The 23,166-nt window shown below is 42.4% G+C and overlaps 1 protein-coding gene across 1 annotated transcript in view; it reads left to right on the forward strand.

Moving 5' to 3' along the window:
• The window catches only part of med21 (mediator complex subunit 21), a 23,235-nt gene extending 1,281 nt beyond the window's left edge, over window positions 1-21,954 (forward strand). Inside the window, exons 2-4 of the mRNA XM_043708728.1 lie at window positions 2,964-3,078; window positions 4,768-4,868; window positions 21,682-21,954. Coding sequence (XP_043564663.1) covers window positions 2,964-3,078; window positions 4,768-4,868; window positions 21,682-21,858 — 393 coding nt within the window. The 3' untranslated portion in view covers window positions 21,859-21,954. The remainder of the gene's footprint in view (window positions 1-2,963; window positions 3,079-4,767; window positions 4,869-21,681) is intronic.
• The last annotated feature ends 1,212 nt before the right edge of the window (window positions 21,955-23,166 follow it).

The raw sequence follows: 23,166 nt of genomic DNA on the forward strand, positions 1-23,166 counted from the left end.
ACCTCCTGATGCTGCCTGCCTTGCTGTGCCCCTTCTCCCCTCCCCTCGCCCCCTTGCTCCCCTTCCTGTTGGGGTGCAGATGGCCCGGGGGGTTTATTTCAGACAAAATCCAATATACAACACCGACCCTCCGACAGTGCGGCGCTCCCTCAGCGCTGGCCCTCCGGCAGTGCGGCGCTGGCCCTACTTCAGTTGGGCGTACTGGGTCAGGCACAGTGTCACAGTTTTTTCAACATCGGGTGATTTTGTGGAATAATTGAGGTCTTACTGAATGTAATGAGTTCTAATTATATTCTGAAATGTGGTGAGATGTTTAAGGTGTGACTATCAAAGTTAAGGAACAAGGTAAAGATTTTGCGAATGGTAAATTGAAATCATGCATTTTCTCAGGTATAATAAAACAAGTATCTCAATGGTGTGAGTTTGTAGAATGCTGAGATGCAGATAAGTCTACATGTCCCAGTATATGCATCATACAAGGATATAGTATTGATACACCAAGTAACCAGTAAAGCTAATAGAACTTTGTTTTTGTTGCGAGGGATATTGAACATGAAAGTAGAGAGTTTGTTTGTTTTTAAGGGCACTGACTGGACTGTATTTGAAGTACTATGAACATTACGGGACACCTTATTTCTGGTAAGGTGGAACTGCATTGGAAACATTTTATAGGTTGTTCCCTGGGCTGATGCCTGGAATAACAGGATTTTTTGAGGAAAGGTTGGAAACACTGCACTTGTACCTACTGGAGTTTAGATGAAAAAAAGAGCAACTTGGTCGAACGTTTAATCTTAACAGGGCAAATGTGGAGATGATATTTCCCCTTCTGGGAGAATCTAGACTAAGGATTATAGTTTAAAAATAAGGGTCACCCATTCATCAAAGATTAGAATTTTTTTTTCTCTCAGGTGGAGCACGAGTGAACTTCTTTTCCTGAACGAGGTGAAATCAGAGTCCTTGAATAGTTTTAAGGCAGGTGACATTAGATTCTTCGTAAGCAAGGGGTGAAAGGTTGCTGGCTTGGAATCAAATTAGCCATCAGGTTAAATGGAGCATGCTTGAGGGGCTGAATGGTCTGCTCCTTCTCGTAGTTAGTGTAGTTTGGTCTCTTTCCAGTTAGCTCTGATATGTGTTCAGGTGAACTATAATAGTGAGACAGAATATTTAAACACTGTTTACTTAACAGTTTACTGTTTGAAATCTAGCTCAAATCTTCACACTTCCACATGCTGTGTTTCGTTTTTAAATTTAAGTTCCATACATCAATATGCCATCAACAAATAATCTGTGGAATTTGTGATGGACAGAAGGGTGGGACTGTCAAACTTGTTCATAATTCGCACTTTGTCTTGAACTATGCTTTATAATTTGCTAAGGACAGAAAGAACCCATTCAAGACTGTTCCATCATTGAACTAACTCATTGTTGTACACAAACAAAACGTGTGTATGTTGGAGATTGTTAATGCCCACATCATCACTAAGTGAATGTTTCAGGTTGATGACCATTCACCAGAACCATCAAAAGTTGAGAGATGTAAATATTTTCAATCAACTTCAGAGGCAGGTTAAAAAGGAAGGAAGGAAGGAACAAATTAGATTAGATTACATGACAGTGTGGAAACAGGCCCTTCGGCCCAACACTGAGGCGGGAATTGAACCCTGGTCTCAGGCGCTGTGAGGCAGCAGTGCTAGCCACCGTGCCACCGTGCCGCCCACTTAGTGATAGGCTGAAAACAGGACTGATTCAGTGACAGAGAGATGCTTATGCAAGAGTTTTTTTTCTTTTTTTCAAAAGTTAGAGAACTAACCCCACCGTCACCATGTCAACATTTATTTAAATATAGACACTCCTTGACACTGATCCAGCTCCCTCAGAGCCAGCTCTCAGTAAAATGGACGACTGGCACGCCTGTTTATTTTTTTTTTAGAATGAACAGGATGTCAGGCACTCCTGTTCTTTTTTCTTACCCCCACACTACCGCCTAACTGTGGTAGTGCTTATTTTTACCCCAACACCCATGTTGTGTGTGATGCAAGGGTTTTCATGGGAGGACTGAACTACATGATTGGTTGAGTGGATGTGGTGTCACTCAATTGGGCTGTTTTGTCCCTGATGGTGTCATGCTGCTTTTGAGTATTATAGGAGAGCATTCATCCACGCAATTGGGGAGTATTCCATCACACTCCTGACTTGTGCCTCGTAGATGGTGGACTGGCTTTGGGAGTCAGGAGGGGAGTTACCTGTCGCAGTATTCCTAGCCTCTGGCCTGCTTTTGTAGCCAATGTGTTTACGTGGTGAGAGCAATTCAGTTTCTGATCAATGGTAATGTCCAGGATGTTGATAGTGGAGAATTCAGTGATATTAACACTGTTGAATGTCAGGGGGTGGTGGTTAGGTTGCCTCTTTTTGCCTTCCGTGACGGAAATGTTCACTTGCCATTTGTCGGACTGAGCTGGATATTGTCCAGATTTTGTTGCATTTGAAAGTGACTATTTTGCAATGTAAACTGTCACAAAATGCATTACAGAAATTCACCAGAGATCCTTAGCACCCTCCAAACCCACAACTACTTCCATCTAGAAGGATAGTGACAACAGATGCATGGGAGTACCACCACCACCTGTAAGTTGCCAGCCACACTACTCACCAACTGACTTGGAAATATCTCGTCATTGCTTCTTTGTCGCTTGGTTGAAATTGGAAAACTCCCTCCCTAATGGAACTATGGGTTTACCTCCAGCATGTGAATTGCAGCGGTTCATGAAGATAGCTAACCACCACCTTCTCAAGGGGCAGTTTGGGTCAGGCAATAAATGCAGGCTAGCCAGCGATGCCCAAGTCCCATGACTGAATTAAGTAAAAACTCCATTCACACATCTTGTTCCTTGACCGTAAATAACATTGCCCAACAAAATTAAATGCCATGTTGTTTTAAATTAACCTTCTTTTCTTCTCTCTAGTTAGCAGACCAGTTCTGTAATGCCATTGGTGTCTTACAGCAGTGTGCTCCACCTGCATCGTTTACAAATATCCAAACTGCCATAAACAAAGATCAACCATCCAACCCAACTGAAGGTTAGTTCTTAAAATTCATTGTTTGATAGGAGGTGGGTGTCACAGGAAGCACCAATATATGTTACCCATCTCTAATTGCCCTGGAATTGAGTGGTTTGCCAGACCACTTTGGAGAATAGTTAATAGTTGTTTAACAGACTGTGGGTTTGGAGTTGCCTGTAGGCCTGCCATACAAGGATAGCAGTTTTATTCATATTAAATGGGTTTTTACAATAATCGATAGTTTGTTGAGACTTTATATTCCAATTTTATTTAATTGAGTTGTAATTCCACCAGCTGCCTTAGTGGGATTTGAGCCAGTCCCCCTGTAACTGTAGCCTGGATCTCTGGATTACTGGTTGAACTACATGACAGCTATGCCACTATTTCCTTGAATGTCTGCGGATGTCTTTACTTTCCCGAAATAAGTTATTGCAATTGTCTGTGAATCCAGTGTCTCTGATCACCTGGACTTGAAGTCCAGTTTAGCAACCTAAATTGCTTCACCACTTGTCCTAATGTCTCCTTACTGACTCACTGAAATTTAATTTGATTATGCTCATGTTCAATGCCTTGATGTTTATGGTATGTAAATATGTTAAAACAAAAGGCATATTTTAATTATTTCGCTTAAAAAGAGAGACTAACCATTTAAGGGCCTGTCAACTTTAATTTGGTGTAATTGCTATTGTAAAATAGTTGAAAGAGAGACTGCTAGGATGTGGGGGCTACAAGGAGGAAGTGAACATTGTGATGTTGCAATCTGATTAAATCCATCATCAATAAAATATGAGTTGCCAAGTTTTACACTTCACCTTGGCTTGGAATCAGGTTATATTTGGAGGAAGCTTTACTATGCAGAAAGCTATAAAAATGCACAATGTCTCTGGAGACCTCTCAGTCACCTTTTTGGTGCTGAGAGCTGTCTTCCTTTGACCTTGATGTTCCATTTAAAACTAGGGTTGCCAGCTTTTGATTTTGCACATCCACCGTAACTCTTGTGTTACTCCAGGATGTTTCTTATACTTCGAAGTACCTGAAATGTTCACTCCTTTTATAAAACAAATTAGATTGCAGAATCATCTCAGTGTAGATGCTCAAGTGCATTAATGACAACCCCATTTGGAAGACACATTTGCCTGAGTGGCTAAAAGTTGCAGTGCCAGGTTAGGAAGATTGTCTCCTTGAAAAACATTGTTATCAGGTCCATCTCTCTTAGTGGAACATAGGAGACTACAGGTTAGTCAGTAATCAGAAAGCACAGATTTATGGTGATTGCCCAAAGAAAAGAGGGAAGTTTTTTAAAATGTAAATTGGAATGCATTGCCTGAAATGGGCTGGGTGCATTAATGAAGGGAAAACATTTGCTTGTGGGCAATATGGGCAGGGCTGTTCAATACAATGAATAATTCTTTTAAAGCACCAACACAGACACAGTAGGCCAAATGGCCTCCTCTGCTTTAAGATTTTACATTATAGTTATAACCAGCAAGGAGTCAAGTGATTACAAAATCGTTTGGAATTTTTTTTAGTTAGTTCACTTGTGAGACATGGGCTTTGCTGTCAGAGTTAAATTATTACCCAATGCTATAATAGAGCCATTCGTAAATGCAAATCTTTCCCTACCACCATCTCTCTTCATTGGGTCATTCCTGAAAGGCTGTTATCTGAAATTTCTTTTTCTCTCCTGGCCCTACATTTTCCCTCCAGAATATGCACAGCTTTTTGCTGCACTGATCGCACGCACTGCGAAAGATATTGATGTATTAGTCGACTCGCTACCAAGTGAAGAATCAACAGCAGCATTGCAGGTAATGTGATTCCACTTGATGATATTCCTGAACAAATCCAATCCCAGACAGAAATTTAGCTTTTTACTTATTTTGGTTTTAACAAAATGTAAGCTTTTGCCAGAAAATAAGCATGCAATGCTGAAAATTTTATTTTAATGACACAAGGAATAAAATATAATGATCCAAACTGTTAACTTGTATGAGTTCAAAAGTTTAAAATGCACAGTGATAATATAATCGTATTAGTCTCAAAACACTTCTTTTCAGCAAATGAAATAAAACAATTTTTGTACAGTTCCCCCAAAAGACTATTCCTGATACAGTTCCCAAAACACTCATACAGGCATGCCAATGTGAATGTTATCTTGCACACTATGGGCAATTTACCATGACCAGTCTACCTAAGCTGCGCATCTTTGGACTGTGGGAGGAGCACCCGGAGGAAATTCACGCAGACAAGGGGAGAATGTGCAAACTCCACAGACGGTCCCCTGAGAGTGGAATTGAACCTGAGTCCCTGGTGGTGTGATGCAGCAGTACGAACCATGGAATTGCGATGGCTTCTTCTGGAGCCACTACACACCTGAGCTTTAATGTTCTCAGCTGAAATAAACGCTTCTGGGTTTTAATGAGTTTTGAGAAGATTTGTAGCTCAAGTTGAGGTTCTGGATGTAGGTTTGCTCGCTGAGATGGAAGTTTCGTTTTCAGATGTTTCATCACCATATTAGGTAACATCAGCAGGCCTCTGGATGGCCTGCTTTCTATTAGTGTTTAGGTTTCCTTGGGTTGGTGATGTCATTTTCTGTTCTTTCTCGGAAGGGATGTTAAATGGGATCAAGCCAATGTGATAGAGTTCTGGTTGCAATGCAGTGCTTTCTAGGAATTCTCTTGCGTGTCTCTGTTTGGCTTGTCCTCTGATGGATGTGATGTCCCAGTCGCAGTGTTGTTCTTCCTCATCTGTATGTAAGGATACGAGTGAGAGTGGGTCATGTCTTTTTGTGGCTAGTTGATGACTTTAGTTTTGTTGTCTGTATACAAAACACATCCAGAAACCCTAGTCACTCTCCCCTACATCAAAGACATATCGGAAATGACTGCCAGACTACTCAAACCTTTTGACATCGTGGTAGTCCACAAACCCTCCAACACTAAAACAGCAGCTAATGAACTTGAAAGACCCTATACAGACAACAAGCAAAACTTTTGTCATTTACAAAATACCTTACAAGAACTGTAACAAACACTACATTGGGCAAACATACAGAAAACTAGCTACCAGGATGCGTGAACATCAACTAGCCACAAAACGACATGATCCACATACAGATGAGGAAGGACACCACTTCAACTGGGACAACACATCTATCCTAGGACAAGCCAAATAAAGACACGCACGAGAATTCCTAGAAGCATGACATTCCAACTGGAACTCTATCAACAAACAGATTGACTTGGATCCCATTTACCATCCCCTGAGAAAAAGAACAGAAAATGACATCACTAACCCAAGGAAACTCAAACATACATATAGAAAGTGGGTTCCACCACCAATGCTTCATCCGGAGGCTCACTGAAGATGTTACCTAGCATGGTGACAAAACGTCTGAAAATGAACCTTCCAGCTCAGCGAGCAAAGCTACATCCAGAACTTCTGGGTGTTTATCCCAATATTTCTGCTCTAGACTAACATTAACTTCTCACTCTAAGGTAATCTATTTCATGAAGTTTATCTCTGGAGCTCTGCTCTATACAGCCATGCTGTTGTAAGATCTACCAAACCTTAAAAACATGAAGTCAAAAGTGAAACTAAAAGTCTCTCTTTATGGGTGTTTCCCTAAAGTTTAAAAAAACTCAGATTCCAGAATTCTCTGATGAACCATTTTTGCACCATTACTTACCATGCTGGGTCACCATTTAAAATAAAGAAAAGTCCATTTGTGCACAAACTGCCCATTTGTTCCACAACCAGGCTTCAAAAACAGTTCTCCCAGAATTCGCCATGGTTACAAAAATACTTACATAATTATGAGGGGCATGGATAGGATAAGTAGACAAAGTCTTTTCCCTGGGGTTGGGGAATCCAGAACCACAGGTTGGACCGATGGGTCTGTTTCCATGCTGTACATCTCTATGACTTCAAATTAATAATTAACTTCAGGCACACAGAAAACAAATTCAAATTCATCAAATAACATTAGATAGTATATAAATAAATCCCACTGCTTGCATCACATTAAGAGTGGCCTGTTACATTCTGCCAGTGAAAGCTAGTGTAGGAACTGGTGCAGTATTTGTGGACACAGTATATTTAGTAAATTCTAGCAGCAGGATGTAGGAAGAATTTCCACTTGCCCATCTTGAATTGTATGTGCTGAAGAAGCTAATTGTTTACAATTTACAGCACAGCAAAAGGCCATTTGCCTAAGTTTCATGTGAGTCTCCTCTCACTCCCTCTGCACCTTGACCTATCAGCATATGTTTCTATTCCTTCCTTAGTGCTTGTGCTGCTTCACCTTAAATGTGTCAGTGTTGTTCAGCCAAACCACAAACTGGGTACTCCAGTTTCTCTTGAATTGTCTATTGCCCTTATTCATGGTTCTCGTAGTTGTGATCCTAAGTTTGTCTCTATTCAAAGTCAAGTTCTAAATGAATGATCATGGTCCTCTCATCCTCCTTTTGGACAGATTTGGCCACACATAGCCTCCTCCACTACCTGCCCATCTGTTATCTAGCTCAGTGGATGTGCACTTTTTCAGTGCTACTCATGTCCATTGAATTGTAGTGAGAGATGCACCTGTCAACTCCTGCATTGTTGTGATCCCAGTAGATGCTTATATATAAGCAGTCAGCTTCTTGACTACAACCTGACTTGATAGGTCATTATTTGGATTTTTGCTTTGATTACTGTGATCAGTCACTGAACATATTCACATAAGCCTGCCAATATACTTTAACAAATCATCATAAACCTGTTAACAAAAGGGAGAAGGAGTATATATAAAATTCCATCATTGTATCTTGTAGAAATACTTAACCCCAGGAAGTGTCTTCACTTTTAGATTTCCTACTCAACCGACTTTCTGTACATTTACCAGATGCCATTCTCCATTTCCATCAGACACACACAAGTACAGACATAACGCACTGACTCTTTCCAGCTCTTCTCCGTGGACTGCAGAAGCAACTTAAGACACTTGAATTGAATTAGCTTTATTGTCGCATGTATTCAAATTCCACTTACAGTGCCATCTTGGGTATAAAGGTCCCTAGGTACAACCTTTAGTTACAGAATAAAGGAATGAAGAGAAGAGGAGTTACATTACCGCTAAACACAGTTTAACCGTAGGTCAGAAACACAAGAAGCAAAGTTTTAAAAAGACAAACATCAGTCTCTCTTGAAGGGCTCTCCACAGTAGACCAGTACTGGGGGCCTCCATGCTCTGCACTAAGCTGCCAACTGCTGATCCTGCTTTGGATTTATTTTCTTATTTTCAGCTCTGATAGCTTGGAGACTTCTATAAAACATAATGCTATCAATCTGGTGGTGTGCCTTCCTCTGAATTTAACCTGCTAATGGCACCTAACCATCTGTTTCTAGTGATCATAAAAGTTAAGCTTGTATGCATTCAGCGTTTAACTTCCCATGCAGCTGACTCAGTAATCTAATTGAAGTCAAAAGCTTTCTTGGAAGGTCTGTCTTTTGTTCACTGTTCCAGGTTACTATCTGGCTCTTTGTTTGTAAAACATCATCTATACAGAACTGGGAATCTACGTTCCATATAAGTAATATTATTAAACTTCATTGTGACTGTTGCCTCTGGTGTCTCCAGTGACAGAGTATTGACACTGTTGATTGTTCTTCTGTCTGCTTCACCCCAGGGATATCATTTGGAAACACATCTCTCCCAAATGTAACCGACTGCTCATAAGTCTTATCTCACCACCTTTGCCTTGATCCTTCCATCATCTCTGATTTGACTCTGTTGAGAAGGTATTTCCTGACATTAAATGTTGCGAGGTGTGAAACCAAACTGCAGTCTCTGCCTCAATCCCCACTCCCCAGTCATTGTTTCCATTTCCTCTGACAGTTGTCTGAAACTGAGCTAGTCCTTTGTAACCTTTACATTGAGTCTGATCCTGATCTGCCTGTCATCAAGGTTACTCACATCAATCTTTATCATGTTGTTCAACACCAACCCAGTGTCAGCTCATCCATTGTTTCACCTCACATCCCGATTATTTTCTGGCTTTGCTGGTCTGTATCCCATTTGGCATGAACTTGTATTTATCCAAAACGTTGCAAGAACTCACCAATTTTTGGCTCCTTTGTCAGCACTTTCCAAGCCTGCAATCTGTGAAGGGCAGAGGCAGCAGATACATGTGAGCACCACCTGCAACTTCTCTTTTGAGCCCCACCCTGAAATGGAAGTATATCACTGTTACTTCACTGTCACTGAGTCAGAATCCTGAAACTCTTCTCCCTAACAGCCCAGTGGCTAACCCTACACTGTATGAACTGCAGCAGTTCACCATCTCCTTCATGTACCTCGGGCTGGGGAGCAAATGATAGACTAGCCAGTGATGTTCAGATCCACTGAAACAGTATAAACAACCTAATTCTTACTGGTGAAAGTGAGGACTGCAGACACTGGAGATTAGAGTCGAGGGTGGGGTGCTGGAGAAACGCAGCAGGTCAGGCAGTATCTGAGGAGCAGGCAAATTGATGATTCAGGTAAAAGCCCTTCATCAGGAATGGTGATGTTGATTTTCCTGCTCAGATGCTGCCTGACCTGTGCTTTTCCAGCACCACACTAACCTAATTCTTCTGCGTCCAAGTGGATGCAGTTAAACAAGCAGTTGTATCTGGGCCACTGCTTGCTTCACATGAGCATCTTTCAGATTTGTTTTCCTCAGCAACTTGAGTGATGATTGCACTAGTAAAGAGTGATGCACAGTTTGATTTCAGTTGTTGCATAATTATCTTGCTTGAAAGACAAATGTGATCGTTTTAATGCATACAGACGTTTTGTAGCGGTTACAGTAAATTCTTAAGATGCCATATCTGAAACAAGCTTTAATTTATTTCCAGGGTATGTTTGCTGTGAAAATTCCAGGTAGCAATAGGTTAATCATAATAAAGGTCAAACAAAATACAGCAGTTGAGAGGATAACCGAGTAGCAAGTGTCAAATGTAAGACCAGCAAAACGCGTTTCCTTTTGTCCTGGCTGTTAAAAAAATCAGTTGAAATAGTGCATCCTGTTTCATAACAAATTGCCTCTGTGGTTAAAACGTACGATGCAACTGTGTGCTTGTGTTGAGAAACAGAATTAACACTTGGCTAATGGGAGAAAGATACTTTCTCACTTGTGTGTTCAAGGTGTGCATCTACAGTGTGTGTGCTGTCCTGTCCCTCGTTTATTGACTACTTTGGAGAGGTCCTGTTGTGTTCTTTGTTTTACATTATGTTCTTTTCCTGTTAGGTCAGAAGTGAGCATTGCACTGTTGGTTGCCTGTGCCGGTGCTGAGCCACAAACTGTGCAAGCAGCCTGGTGTCTTGTTGCCTGTCTGGGTTTATGCACTTGCTTAGCCTGATGGAAATGCCCAGCAGCTATCTGTGGAGAGTAGGATGACAGCCTGACCCTTAGTTAAAGTTCAGAACAATTAAAAAGAGGAAAGTGAGACCTGATATTCCTCTAACTGAACGTTAGCAAGTGAAGATTCTACTAAGTAAGAATGTTCAGAATAAATTAAGTGCAGCCATGGGGAACTGCAATTTTAAAATAACCAAAGCGAGCATCTCTCTGCTGGCACACCTCACTGAAGTGAAAGTGTTTTTGAGTGCTGAAAGTCTTGAGAGTTGCATGTTAATCAACTACAAAAGTTGATTTTCCTAGCCTCTGCTGTGAGGGTTGCAGAATGTGGTTAGCATCATGTGAAAGCCAGTACGTAAATTCGGGGGATAATAGGGAATGCGGATGGATTGTAAGCCTTTATATCATAAGGAATTGAGTATAAAACGAGCAATGTCTTCCTAAAACTATATAAGGCCCTGGTCATGAACAGTTTTGCTTCCCTCAGGAGGAAGTCCAGAGAAGGTTCTTTAGACTATATCCAGATACACAGGGATTCTCTTGTGATTTGAGTGAAGTTAAACCTGTACTCGATTAGTTTAAACAAGTGAGAGGAGACTGAAATAACTGCACAAGTCAAATCACCCTTTATTAACACATGGAGAGTCCTTGACACTGGGCCAGCTCTGAGTGAGCAGGATATCTAACACTCCTGTTCTTTTTTTTTTCTTTTTTCCTACTCATCCTTTTTTTAAAATTTAACCCCCATACTACCACCTAAGTGCGGTAGTGCTTATTTTTTCCCCAGCACCCATGGTGTGTGTGTGCAGGTGTGAGACACAGTGAAAGACAACACTCCTGTTCTTTTTTTAAAATTTTTTTCATTTTTGTTTTTTTTTATTCAATTTCCACCACCGGGAAGATAGGAAAACACCCAGGTGGCCAGTGACAAACACTGCCCTTCACATCAAAGGGCAGTGCTGTGTGATCAAAACAGTGAGGGGGAGGGTAGGGAAACACTCCTGTTCTTACCTGACAGCCAGGGCTCCCTGATTGGACCAGATTAAAAGCCCCAATTAGAGAACTCTCTCAGGTCCACCTGACTGACCTTGTTACAATAACTGCAGAGATCTTAATGAAACATACAAGATTCTGAGGAGACCTGACTGGCTAGATGCAGAAAGACTCATCTACAAGAGGAAATCGCCTATGACCAGAGGACATACTCTCAGAATAAGGGCTCACCCATCTTAGTCTGATGAGGAATTTCTTCTCTGAGGGTAGTGAATCTATGGAATTCTTTACTGTAGAGGGTTGACTAATTAAAGAATGTTCTAGGCCGAGATAGCCAGATTTTGAATCCATAAAGGAATGAAGGGAATTGGGGGAAAAAACCAGGAGTTGACAATTATCAGATCAGCCATGATCTCATTTAATAGCAAACAGACTCAAGGGGCTAAATGGCCTTCTCCTGTCTCTTAAAGTCTTGTGTCTGGGTCAAACATGGAATTGATGCCAGGTGGCACATTTCCATTTCTCTGCAGTTGATGGTGTTGTGACAAATGACAGAGGGTCACATAGCCAGATGCACATGGTGTCATGCTTGAGGTTATTAAGTCAGAGTTCCCATGCATAACATCGCAACGACTTAAAGGATAGGTACATTGGTGAAATCAAGAGGTTATAAGCATCAGGAGAGACTGTGGTTCCCTGATACAAAAGTAGTAGACTGAGGCGTGATCTGATAGATGCCTTTAAAATTACGGGAGAGTTCAATCAGGTAGAGGATAGATGATGTTTCCATTTATAGGGGAGACCAAAACCAGCAATTTTAAATGTAAGTGGCCAGTAAAACGAAGAGAGAATTGAGAAGAAATTTCATCACCCAGAGTGAGGTGTGAAGTCTCAGGCGATGGTTCAAGACAAATAGCAGCGAAGCTAGATGACTGTGAGATGGAAAAGAGTAGTCTGATATTTTGTCAGAATAAGTAGTTCCAGTTGAGAGTCTGGTTGAACCAAATGTTTGTTTAATTCTGTATCAAAATAATTTTTTAAACCATTCTCCCTTTTTTTTTAATCTCCGGTGATTAAATACATGAATTTTCAAAAGATTATGCCTGAAACTGTTCTCCTTTGTGCACAGATATCTAACTGAGTTTCTAGAATTTTCTATTTCCTTTCCTCATCTCTGCAGTATTTTTGAGTTTTTTTTTGTGTGCGCGTGGGTTGTAGTACCTAGGGCTGAGAAGATGCAGTATTTGTTTTTGAGGTTTTGTGGTTTCTCTGCCCTAAATGCCACTTGTGGTGATGTGTAGTTGCCTGTTACAGGAGTGTTTAGACCGTACCAGGCCTCGGTGTGAGCTCCTGCTTCTCGTGGAGCTCAACACCAGATTCTCTACATCAGGCAGGAACTTGTGGTTGTTGACACAAGCTTTGTCTTGGTACATCACCAAGTGGCCAGTTCAGGAACTGCAGTTACCAACGGCAAATTCCTTCTCAGAGTCATAGAGATGTACAGCGTAGAAACAGACCCTTCGGTCCAACTTGTCCATGCCGACCAGATATCCCAACCTAATCCAGTCCCACCTGTATTTAAAGTTATTTAAGAGTCATGGAAATGTCAAGCATGGAAACAGACCGTTCGGCCCAACTTGTTCATGCCGACCAGATATCCTAAATTAATCTGCTGCTATTTGCCAGCATTGGCCTATGTCCCTTTAAACCCTTCCTATTCCCGTCCCCATCCAGATGCCTTTTTAAATGCTGTAATTGTACCAGCCTCCACCACTTCCTCTGGCAGCTCAATCCATATGTGCAGCACTCTCTGCGTGAAAACGTTGCCCCTTAGGTCCCTTTTAAATCTTCCTCCTCACCCTAAATCTGTTTCCTCTAGCCTTGGACTCCCTTATCCTGTGTGAAATACTTTGGCGATTCGCCCTATCCATGCCCCTCATGATTTTACAAACCTCTATAAGGTCACCCCTCAGTCTCTGAGCTTCAGGGAAAACAGCTCCATCCTATTCAGCCTCTCCCTACAGTACCTCCAACCCTAGCAACAGCCTTGATGTCTTTTCTGAACCCCCTCAAGTTTAAAGGGTGGCACGGTAGCTCAGTGGTTAGCACTGCTGCCTCAGCGCCAGGGACCCAGGTTCGATTCCAGTCTCTGGTGACTGTGCAAACTCCACACAGACATTCTCCCCATGTCTCCGTGGGTTTCCTCTGGGTGCTCTGGTTTCCTCCCACAATCCAAAGATGTGCAGGTTAGGTGAATTGGCCATGCTAAATTGCCCATAGAGTTAGACGCATTAGTTAGGGGGAATGGGTCTGGGTGGGTTACTCTCCGGAGTGCCAAAGGGCCTGTTTGCACACTGTAGGGAACCTAGTCTAATCGAAGACGCCTTTGTAAAGTCAATGCATTGTCTCTTCAGTGAACAGGCATTAGTTTTTTGTTTCACACTGTTACTCCAGTTAGATGTGGGGAAGCATATGGCTTACTGGTATTATTGCTGGGCTGTTAGAGGTAAATATGGGGAATGGATCTGGGTGGGTTACTCTTCGGAGGGTCGGTGTGGACTTGTGCCTGTTTCCATACTGTAGGGAATCTAATCTAATATTAACAACAACTTTCCTATAGCGGGGAGACCAGAATCGCGCACAGTATTCCAATATTGGCCTAACCAATAACCTGTACTGCTGCAACATGATCTCCCAACTCCTTTAATCCATGCTCTGACCAATAAAGGGAAGTGTACCAAATGCCGCCATCACTGCCCTGTCTACTTACGACTCCAATTTCAAGGAACTATGAGCCTGCAACTTGTATCTTTGTAAAGCTTTGCAATTGCAAAGCACTTGACAGGCATTGTTTTAATTTGAAGTGCTGCCACATCACGTGGGAGGTGCAGCAGCCAATGTATACACAGCAAGTTCTCTTAAGTAGATTAGATTATTTAGTGTGAAAACAGGCTCTTTGGCCCAACAAGTCCACACCGACCCTCCGAACAGCAACCCACCCAGATCCATTCCCCTACATTTTCCCCTTCACCTAACACTACGGGCAATTTAGCATGGCCAATTCACCTGACCTGCACATTTTTGGACTGTGGGAGGAAACCGGAGCACCCGGAGGAAACCCACGCAGACAGGGGGAGAATGTACAAACTCCATACAGACAGTTGCCTGAGGTGGGAATTGAACCCGGGTCTCTGGTGCTGTGAGGCAGCAGTGCTAGCCACCATGCCGCCCCTTACACGAAGTTTAACTCACTGCAGGGTAAACTGCAACTCTCACAATGGCAGCGGTGGGATTTGAACCCACGCCTCCTTAGAGACTGGAGCCTAAATCTAGCGCCTTAGACTGCTTGGCCACACAAAAAAATGTGCAAACTCCACCCAGTTGCCCGAGGGTGGAATCGAACCCAGGTACCTGGCATTGTGAGCTAACAGCGCTAACCATTGAGCCACCATATCTTCTAAGTAGCTGGGACAGTGACCAGAAAATACTGTTTAAGGTGTTAGCTTGGGTGTACCTAATGAACTCTCAGCATTGGGGAAAGCTCTCTTCCTGAAAAGTTTTTTTTTGATCTTTTGTGGCCACTTGAAGGAGCAGAAGCAATTTCTGAGTAAAGTTATTTTGCTGTAAAAACAAGTGGGTATAGTATTGGCGTTTTTGTACTCTGGTAGTTTGGACCTCAGTTTGACCCTGATTCACTTCCTTAATTTGATTTGATTTATTGTCACGTGCTGAAAGACAGTGAAGAGCTTTGTTTGCAAGCAGGACAGGCAGATCATAGCAAGGACATACAGATCATAGAGCGAAAGATACTTGGGCAGAGTAAGGCATAATGGTTAAACTGCACAGGGCGTGCCTGAGACAAGAACAACATTAACAAGATCAGCATTATTTGAGGTTAGAGAGTCCATTCGTCAGCATAATAACAGCAGGGAAGAAGCTCTTCCTGAACCTGCTGGTGCGTGTGTTCAAACTTCTGTACCTTGTGCCTGATGGAAGAGGTTGTTGGAGATCATTAACGGGGTGGGAGGGGTTTTCGATGATGGCAGCCTTTCTGCGGCAGCAAGCCATGTAAGTGGAGTCCATGGATGGAAGATTGGCTTCTGTGATGGTCTGGGCTGTGCACACCACCTTACGGTCCTGGCAGAGCAGTTGCCATACCTGCCTGTTATGCACCTGGACAGTGTGCCTGTAGAAGTTAGTGAGGATCCTGTGGACATGCCAAATTTCCTGAACCACCTGAGGAAGAAGAGGTGTTGTTGACCGTCACTCCGAGGAACCTGACACTCTCCACCCTCTCAACCTCCACTCCATTGATGTAGATGGGGGCATATTCTCCACCTCTCCCTGATGATCAGTTTTTTAGTATTGCCAGTATGGCGAGAGAGGTTGTTCTCATTGCACCACATCACTAAGTCCTCTATCTCTTTTCTGTATTTCTGACTCATTGCAGTTTGATATCATGGCTAAGATGAACCTTTATCCCTTTTGCACTTAGTTTCGTGATCCAACCACATTTTTTTTCCAGAGTTGTTCCATTTTCAATTTCTACGCTACACTGAATCCCTGACTAACTGCTTGCTGTGATCCTGCCTTGATCTGTTAGCTGAACTGACAGCCTGTAACATGGTCACAGGGCACATTCTCCTCTTAGATGTCCTGGTCCACACTCTAGGTTTGAGCACATTGTCCAGACTGACGTGTCCTGTGGTCATGAAAGATGCTATAGAAATGCAAGTCTTTATTTCCATCGTTCTTTTGCATATGGATAAACCATCTTTCTAATATTTTTAAGTGATTTGATTTTTAAGAAGTATTTGTATATGTGGCAAGTGGTTGTATTTTTATATTAAGTCACCTGTTAAGGTGATCGGGGTGAGGAAAGTTGACCCTGTTGTTTGTTAGCCTGAAAAGCCCTTTCATAGTATCTCAAGTATTTGCTCTTGTATTTGATGTTTCCACTGCTCCATTCTTATGAAAGAAAAATCAAATTTACACTACCAACTGCTTATTGGTTCTGATCATTTTTTTTTCAAAATTTGATCCAAATACTAACTCTGCTTCCCTCTACAGGTGCTGTCTGATTTTTCTTTTTGTTACTTCAAAAATGCATAACTCGTTTGACTGGAAAATAGCACGGGTAGAATTTTGCACTTGACCCTGTGGGTGGACTTGCAGGCGGTGATGTCTGTGAAGTTCCAGGGCCTAAGGTGGTCATCCTGCCACTTTCCCACGTGGCCCTCTACTTTCTGTCATTTTACTGAGGTGGGAGAGGCCTCTCCTCCCTCCCCTATTGAGGAGTGTGACTGGGTAATTAATGGGAAATCTCTGCTTCCCAGAGTGACAGCTCCATATCAACTGAGCTGGCCCTGATCTTGGGGCTTGGATAATAGTGCCAGCCTCCTGGCTGTGGCTACTGGATCTATTGGGATTTCAGAGTTGAGGTTAGGCTTCTATCAGAACGGGGTCACTTGGAGTTGAAGGTGTCTGCAAGACTCCCGTGGTCAGCCAGGATGTATTCCCTGCTGACTCTTTCTTTGGGGTAGGAGATACCATCATCAAAGAATCCTGCCCTATGTGAGGAACGGAAAAGAGAGAAGTGGGAAGCTTGCAGGTGTATTTAGTTTCCTTAGGACTATGATGCCTCTCCCGCGTTCATAAGTGCTTATGAACCAATAAGCACTTCATTGTGTAAGTTTGCTTTTTTTTACAGTTTACATAAGTAGGCTATTTGGGCCATCAGTTCTGCTATGCCATTGTGAGATCATAGCTAAGCTGATAATCCTCAACTCCACTTTCTTGCCTTCTCCACATAACTCGGTTCCCTTACTGATTCAAAAATGTGTCTATCTCAGCCTTGGATATACTTAATGATCCAGCCAGGACAGCCCTCTCCTGGTGCATCACTGCCCAATAGGTGAAATTCCTCCTCTTAAATGTGCGACCCCTTATTCTGAGATGATGCCCTCTGGTTCTAGACTCTCTCCCAAAGGAAAATAACCTCTCCATATCCGCCCTGTTAACTTGTCTAAGAATCTTGTATGTTTCAACAAGGTCACCTCTCATTCTTGTAAACTCAAATGACTACAGGTCCGACCTACTCAACCTCTCCCCATTAAGGCAGCTCCTCTGTACCTGGTATCAGCCTAGTGAACTTTCTCAGGACTGCCTCCAATGTATCTTTCCCTAGATAAGACCAAAACTGTCCATGGTATTCCAGCTGTAGTCTCAGTAGTGCTTTGTATAGTTTTAGTAAAACCATCCTATTTATATATCAAAGGGACTGTGGAAGGGTCATTCGTCCATTTACCTTCCCTGTTACCTGCTGAACTTCAATGCTAGCTTTCTGTGGTCTCAAAATAATTCATTTTCAAGGCTATATTTTAAAATAGCATTTGCTACTCTGATGTATTTTTATCCCACCAGAGGTTGTCTGGAAAAGCACGTGTGAAAATCAAACTGAGACTCTTCTTTTAAATTAATTTGTGGGATGTGGGCATTGCTGGCTGGGCCCAGCATATGTTGCCTGTATGTAGTTGTCCCTTGAGAAGGTGGGGGTGAGCTGCCTTCTTGAACCATTGCAGTCCATGTGCTGTAGGTAGACCCACAATGCCCTTCCGGGAGGGAATTCCAGGATTTTGATCCCGTGACAGTGAAGGAACGGTGATATATTTCCAAGTTAGGATGGTGAGTGGCTTGGAGGGGAACTTTCCAGGGGTGGTGTTCCCATGTATCTGCTGCCCTTGTCCTTCTAGATGGAAGTAGTAATGAGTTTGGAAGTTGCTGTCTAAAGAACTTTGGTGAAATTGCGTGCATCTTGTAGATGGTATTGCTGCTGCCGAGTGTCGCTAGGTGGAGTGAATGCTTGTGGATGTGGTGCCAATCAAGTGGGCTGCTTTTGTCCTGGATAGTGCCAGGCTTCTTGAGTGTTGCAGGTAAAGTCCTGACTTGAAATTAGTAGTAACTGGTAGTTGAGCTTATGGACTTGAGGCTTGGCACTTCCTTGCTAGACCATTGGATGGCACTGTTCTATAAATCATTGATTCTCTTGGGGTGTAAAGACTTCCTGGATAAGGGGTTTAAAAAAAAGTAGTAAAGTTGCTGCATTATTTGTCAGAGTGCAAACAAAAGGGAAATCCGGTTGCAAGCAACAAGTTTATAATTAAATATTGCAAGCTAAGGCTCAGATCTTTACTGGGAAAGGCTGAATGTGCTGGGAACTGAGTTCTGAGGAGCAGTCACTGGACTTGAGACATTAACTTGGATTTCTCTTCTCAGATCCTGTCAAACCTGCTGACCTTTTCCATCAACTTCTGTTTTTGTTTCTGATTTACAGCATCCTCAGTTTTTCGGTTTTTATTGAATATGCTGGGCCTGCTTTTGCTTTATTTTTAAAGCTGAAGATTGAGGGATGACATGTTACGGACCAATGGCACTATGAAAGGAACCGACGTTGTAAAAATGAGCACATCTTTGTTTTTGGGGAGGAGACCCAAAGCAGGAGTCCTCTATCTGAGAGTCTTGTTGGCCTTTTTCTTTTGGTTAATTTGTATAACCAAGGTCTTGTCCACTTATTCAGTAGATATTCAAAGATTCTGTGCCTTTACTGAAGTGAAAAAGGGTGCACTGTAACCTGGCAATCACCCTTTTTTAAAGAAGCAAATGGAAGTGCTGTCCTCGGTCCTGGTGACCCTCTGTGTGGGTTGTGGAATTTAGCTGCTGTGAGTGGCTTCTCTGTTTGTTCAACAGACACTGCCTAACAGTAATTTATTCTGTTCACTGCTGACTGTAGTTTATTGGGGCAATCTGTGCTGCTACGTTTTCTTAACCAGTACACCTCACAATACAATAACATTGAAGGCATCTGTTTCACTTCATTATAGTGCCTTGGTGTTTGAAATAATTAAAGGTACCATCTAAATCCAGTGTTCTGAAGAAATTTGTGATTTTCTTTGATTCATGAGATCTGAGTGGGGGTTGGCCAGCATTTATTGCCTGTTCTGTTTTGCTTTTGAGGTGGTGGTGGCTGTCCACCTGCTGTGGATTGATTCACAATGCCAGAATCTTTGGTGAATTTCTGCAGTGCATTTCTGGAGTGTCTGAGGCTGCAGGGTGACCTTATAGAGGTTTACAAAATTATGAGGGGGATAGCTAGGGTAAATAGGCAAAGTCTTTTCCCTGGGGTTGGGGAGTCCAGAGCTAGAGGGCATAGGTTTAGGGTGAGTGGGGAAAGATATAAAAGAGACCAACGGGGCATCTTTTTCACACAGAGGGTGGTACGTGTATGGAATGATCTGCCAGAGGATGTGGTGGAGGCTGGTACAATTGTTAACATTTAAGAGGCATTTGGATGGGTATATGAATAGGAAGGGTTTGGAGGGATATGGGCCGAATGCTGGCAGGTGGGACTAGATTGGGTTGGGATATCTGGACGGGTTGGACCGAAGGGTCTGTTTCCATGCTGTACATCTCTATGACTCTACTATTGCTGGAATGTTGTCAGGCCCCATAGCCTTTGCAGTATCCAGAGTGTTCAGCTGTTTCTTGACATCACATGGAGTGATGGGAGATAAGGAGGAATAGAGCTGATACATAATTGCAGAGCCTTAGGCAAAGAAGGAAGATGCAGAGTGAAGGTGCATTCAAACATTCCCTTCAGATTTGCGATACACTGGAGGAAATGAAAGTGGAGACGATGGAATTGTGTGTCATGGTTTGTGAGAAGTCTGCATCAAACAATGGGACAGCCGCCAGAATGATTGAAGAGACCAGGGACAAGAGATTTGGTGCTTCCTGGCATGTGATGGTTGGTGATGAGTTTGGCTTTGAAACCACTCACAAGATGAAGAATGTTCTCTACATGTATTTTGGGGGCAGCATGGTAGTGTGTGTGGAAGTGCACATAACGTGAATGGATTGTGTGTGGAACAGAAATGCTGATTCTCCTGTTCCCTCCTCCCGTCCTAATTTGTCTTTAAATACGACTGCACAAAGGTCATTGAATCAATCCTATTGCTACAATGGGTCATCCTGTAATCAGACCACTTGCTGTTTGCAACGATGCAAAACATTTCCAACTTACGACATGAGCAGAGACCAGAGCTGAGTTATTAACTCTGTCTCCATGTTCAGCAATGAATGATGCTGTCACTCAAACAGGATTTCCTACCTTTATAATGGCATTGTCACATATGTCTGTCCCTTTAAAAGAAAACAGTTTTATTGTAGCTGAGTATAACCCTATCCCTGTCCATAAATCAGGTTCATATAGTGAGTCTGCTGTCAATACTCATCATTACCAGCTCTCCAGGATTAGCTTGATGCCTCTAGGACTAATAAGAAATATGTGAAAAATTGTGGCTTTTTAATTTTTTTTCAGTTTGAGTGAAAGCCTTGGAGGATTTGAAAACCAAAATGAGTATTTTAAAATTGCAGTATTGCTGAGCTGGGTCTATACATAGATCAGAAACTGTCAAGAATCATAGGTGGACAGCACTTGCTGAGTTAGGATGTGTGTAATTTTGATACTCTGTGGTAGTGCAAATGCAAAATAAGAGGTCAGCAGGGAGGGCAAACTGAATATAAGGAAATCTCATGCAAGTTCTGTATAAGCTGGTTTAGATTGATAGAGGAGGATGACAAGTCAAGTAGTTATCAATGTTATATAAATTTAAAGCTCTACTGCCACAAACAGATATGTAGCCCTCCTTGCTAAACAAAAACTAAGCAATTAAGTATGAAAATCAAAATGGTGCAATTTCCACTGTTGCATAATGTCAGCTATTAACCAATATACTTCAAGTGGCTGATGTTAAGGAAAAATAATATGGTAAGATATTATGGTAAAGAACAAGGGCAGCTAGAACTTGCATTTATCTAGCACTGTTCACAATCTCTGGACGTCACCATTAAAGGCTTTTGAAGTGTCATCATTGTTGTAACATGGAAAAAGTTCCCTTAAAGAATTTGTCACGACATTGCAAGAGCTTCCTTTCTCTTCAATTTGTCCCGTGGCATCTTTTTATTTCCAGCTGATGGAGCTTTAGTTTGATGCATTCCATCAATGACACCTATGTAACAGTGCAGCACACGGTTGGTACTGCTTATTTTGCTTTGTTTAATGGTCTAGCCCAGATTTATGTCTGTCCGCTCATAAGTAGTCACCTTGTTTCAAAGTGTTTGCATGGAGTAAATAGTATACATGTTCCAGGTGCACTGGGATAACCATGTTGTGTCTCCTAATGTCTAGGCTGCAAGCTTACGTCAGCTGGAAGAGGAGAACCATGAGGCTGCAGCACTACTGGAAGAAGTTGTTTGTCGGGGTGACCTGCTGTTGGAGAAGATACAGAGTGCGCTAGCGGACATTGCCCAGTCACAGCTTGGGACAAGAAGCAGTGGTCGCTCTCAGCACATGCCTGAATCTTAGCAGCTGGATGCAGCGTCCTACTCAGACTGATGGTGTGATCTACACTTTGTGCAAAGATAATTGCAACATTTTTTCTTTTGTAGGATGGCAGGTAGGGTAAAATTGCTAAGGCATCAGCACCAAGGTTTAAAATTAATTTTTATTCCAGAATGCTCAAAAAAAACCTTTTTGGTTTTGCAAGTTAACCTAGAGATATAGTTCAAAGTCAGTAAATGTACAGTATGCCTTCCCCTTGTTCTCCCCATTTTGGTCACCACTGTGATTTTTCTTTAAAATTCAAGGGCAGGTGTTGGCCTTTCCGTGAGTTAAGCTGCCCCAATTATTCTGGGCTCGGGGTTCTGGTTGAACTTGGATGAACCCAGTAGTTTCACAGTGTGCGACCTATCAGATAGTTTATCTTTTTAGTGACAAAGTGCTGTCCATTGAGTAACCTCTGTCCGTGCATTCTGAAACCGTATCTGGGAAACGAAATGCTAAATGTGACTGGGACCACAGCTACCCTGAACTTTAAAACTGCCATGTGATTCTGGGGAGAGGGCGCTCACTAACCCACTGTCCCAAGTTCTTTGTGTCTAATGGCCTTCCTGTCATTCTGGGTTGGTGAGGCAGGGAGTGGATATATAAGATTAATGGTGACCCTAAGGACAATCTACCACTGAGGAGATGGAAGATAGAAAGCCCTGCATTCTGCATCCTCACTGAAAACTACTGCTGCTGGTGGGACGTGTAACTGTCAGGTTGAAGAAGACCCATGCATGACTAAAACTGGTGACCTGAGCCCGTCTGAGGCTGCTACAACACTCCTGTTCCAGCAGGAGCCACATCTCACTCAGCTTCTGGCTGACTCCTCTGTTTGCATGCCTTGTATTTTGTTTAAAGTGGGCTTGTTGATTTAGTTCTGATTGGGGGCGGCGGGAGGATGCTGTTTTGCTGTAATCAGGTTGTGAATGCGTATTGGATGGTAATGTGCAGCTGTTTGGGCTGTTGCTTCCTTCACCTTCCCACACTGTTGGCTCACGGAAAATTAGTTCCTGTTGGGCTACGTTACCCAGATGATGAAACTCCTATAATTCTGTGATCTCACACTGTTGGAAGCATTTGTGGCACATTGACATTTTGTTGAAAAGAATACAAGTTAAATATTAAAGAAATTGTGCAATATGCTTGGCGTGTATTTTCTTTTAATGGGATGGTGTGATGCTTGCACCAAATTTAATTGGTTTTAGCTGCATTCTTATTGTCAAGATAGGTTCAACTCCGCAACATAATTTACTGGAAATACTTTGTACATGACAACACAATACTGTA

The sequence above is a fragment of the Chiloscyllium plagiosum genome, chromosome 19 (genome assembly GCF_004010195.1).
Source record: "Chiloscyllium plagiosum isolate BGI_BamShark_2017 chromosome 19, ASM401019v2, whole genome shotgun sequence".
NCBI classification, from domain to species: Eukaryota; Metazoa; Chordata; class Chondrichthyes; order Orectolobiformes; family Hemiscylliidae; genus Chiloscyllium; species Chiloscyllium plagiosum.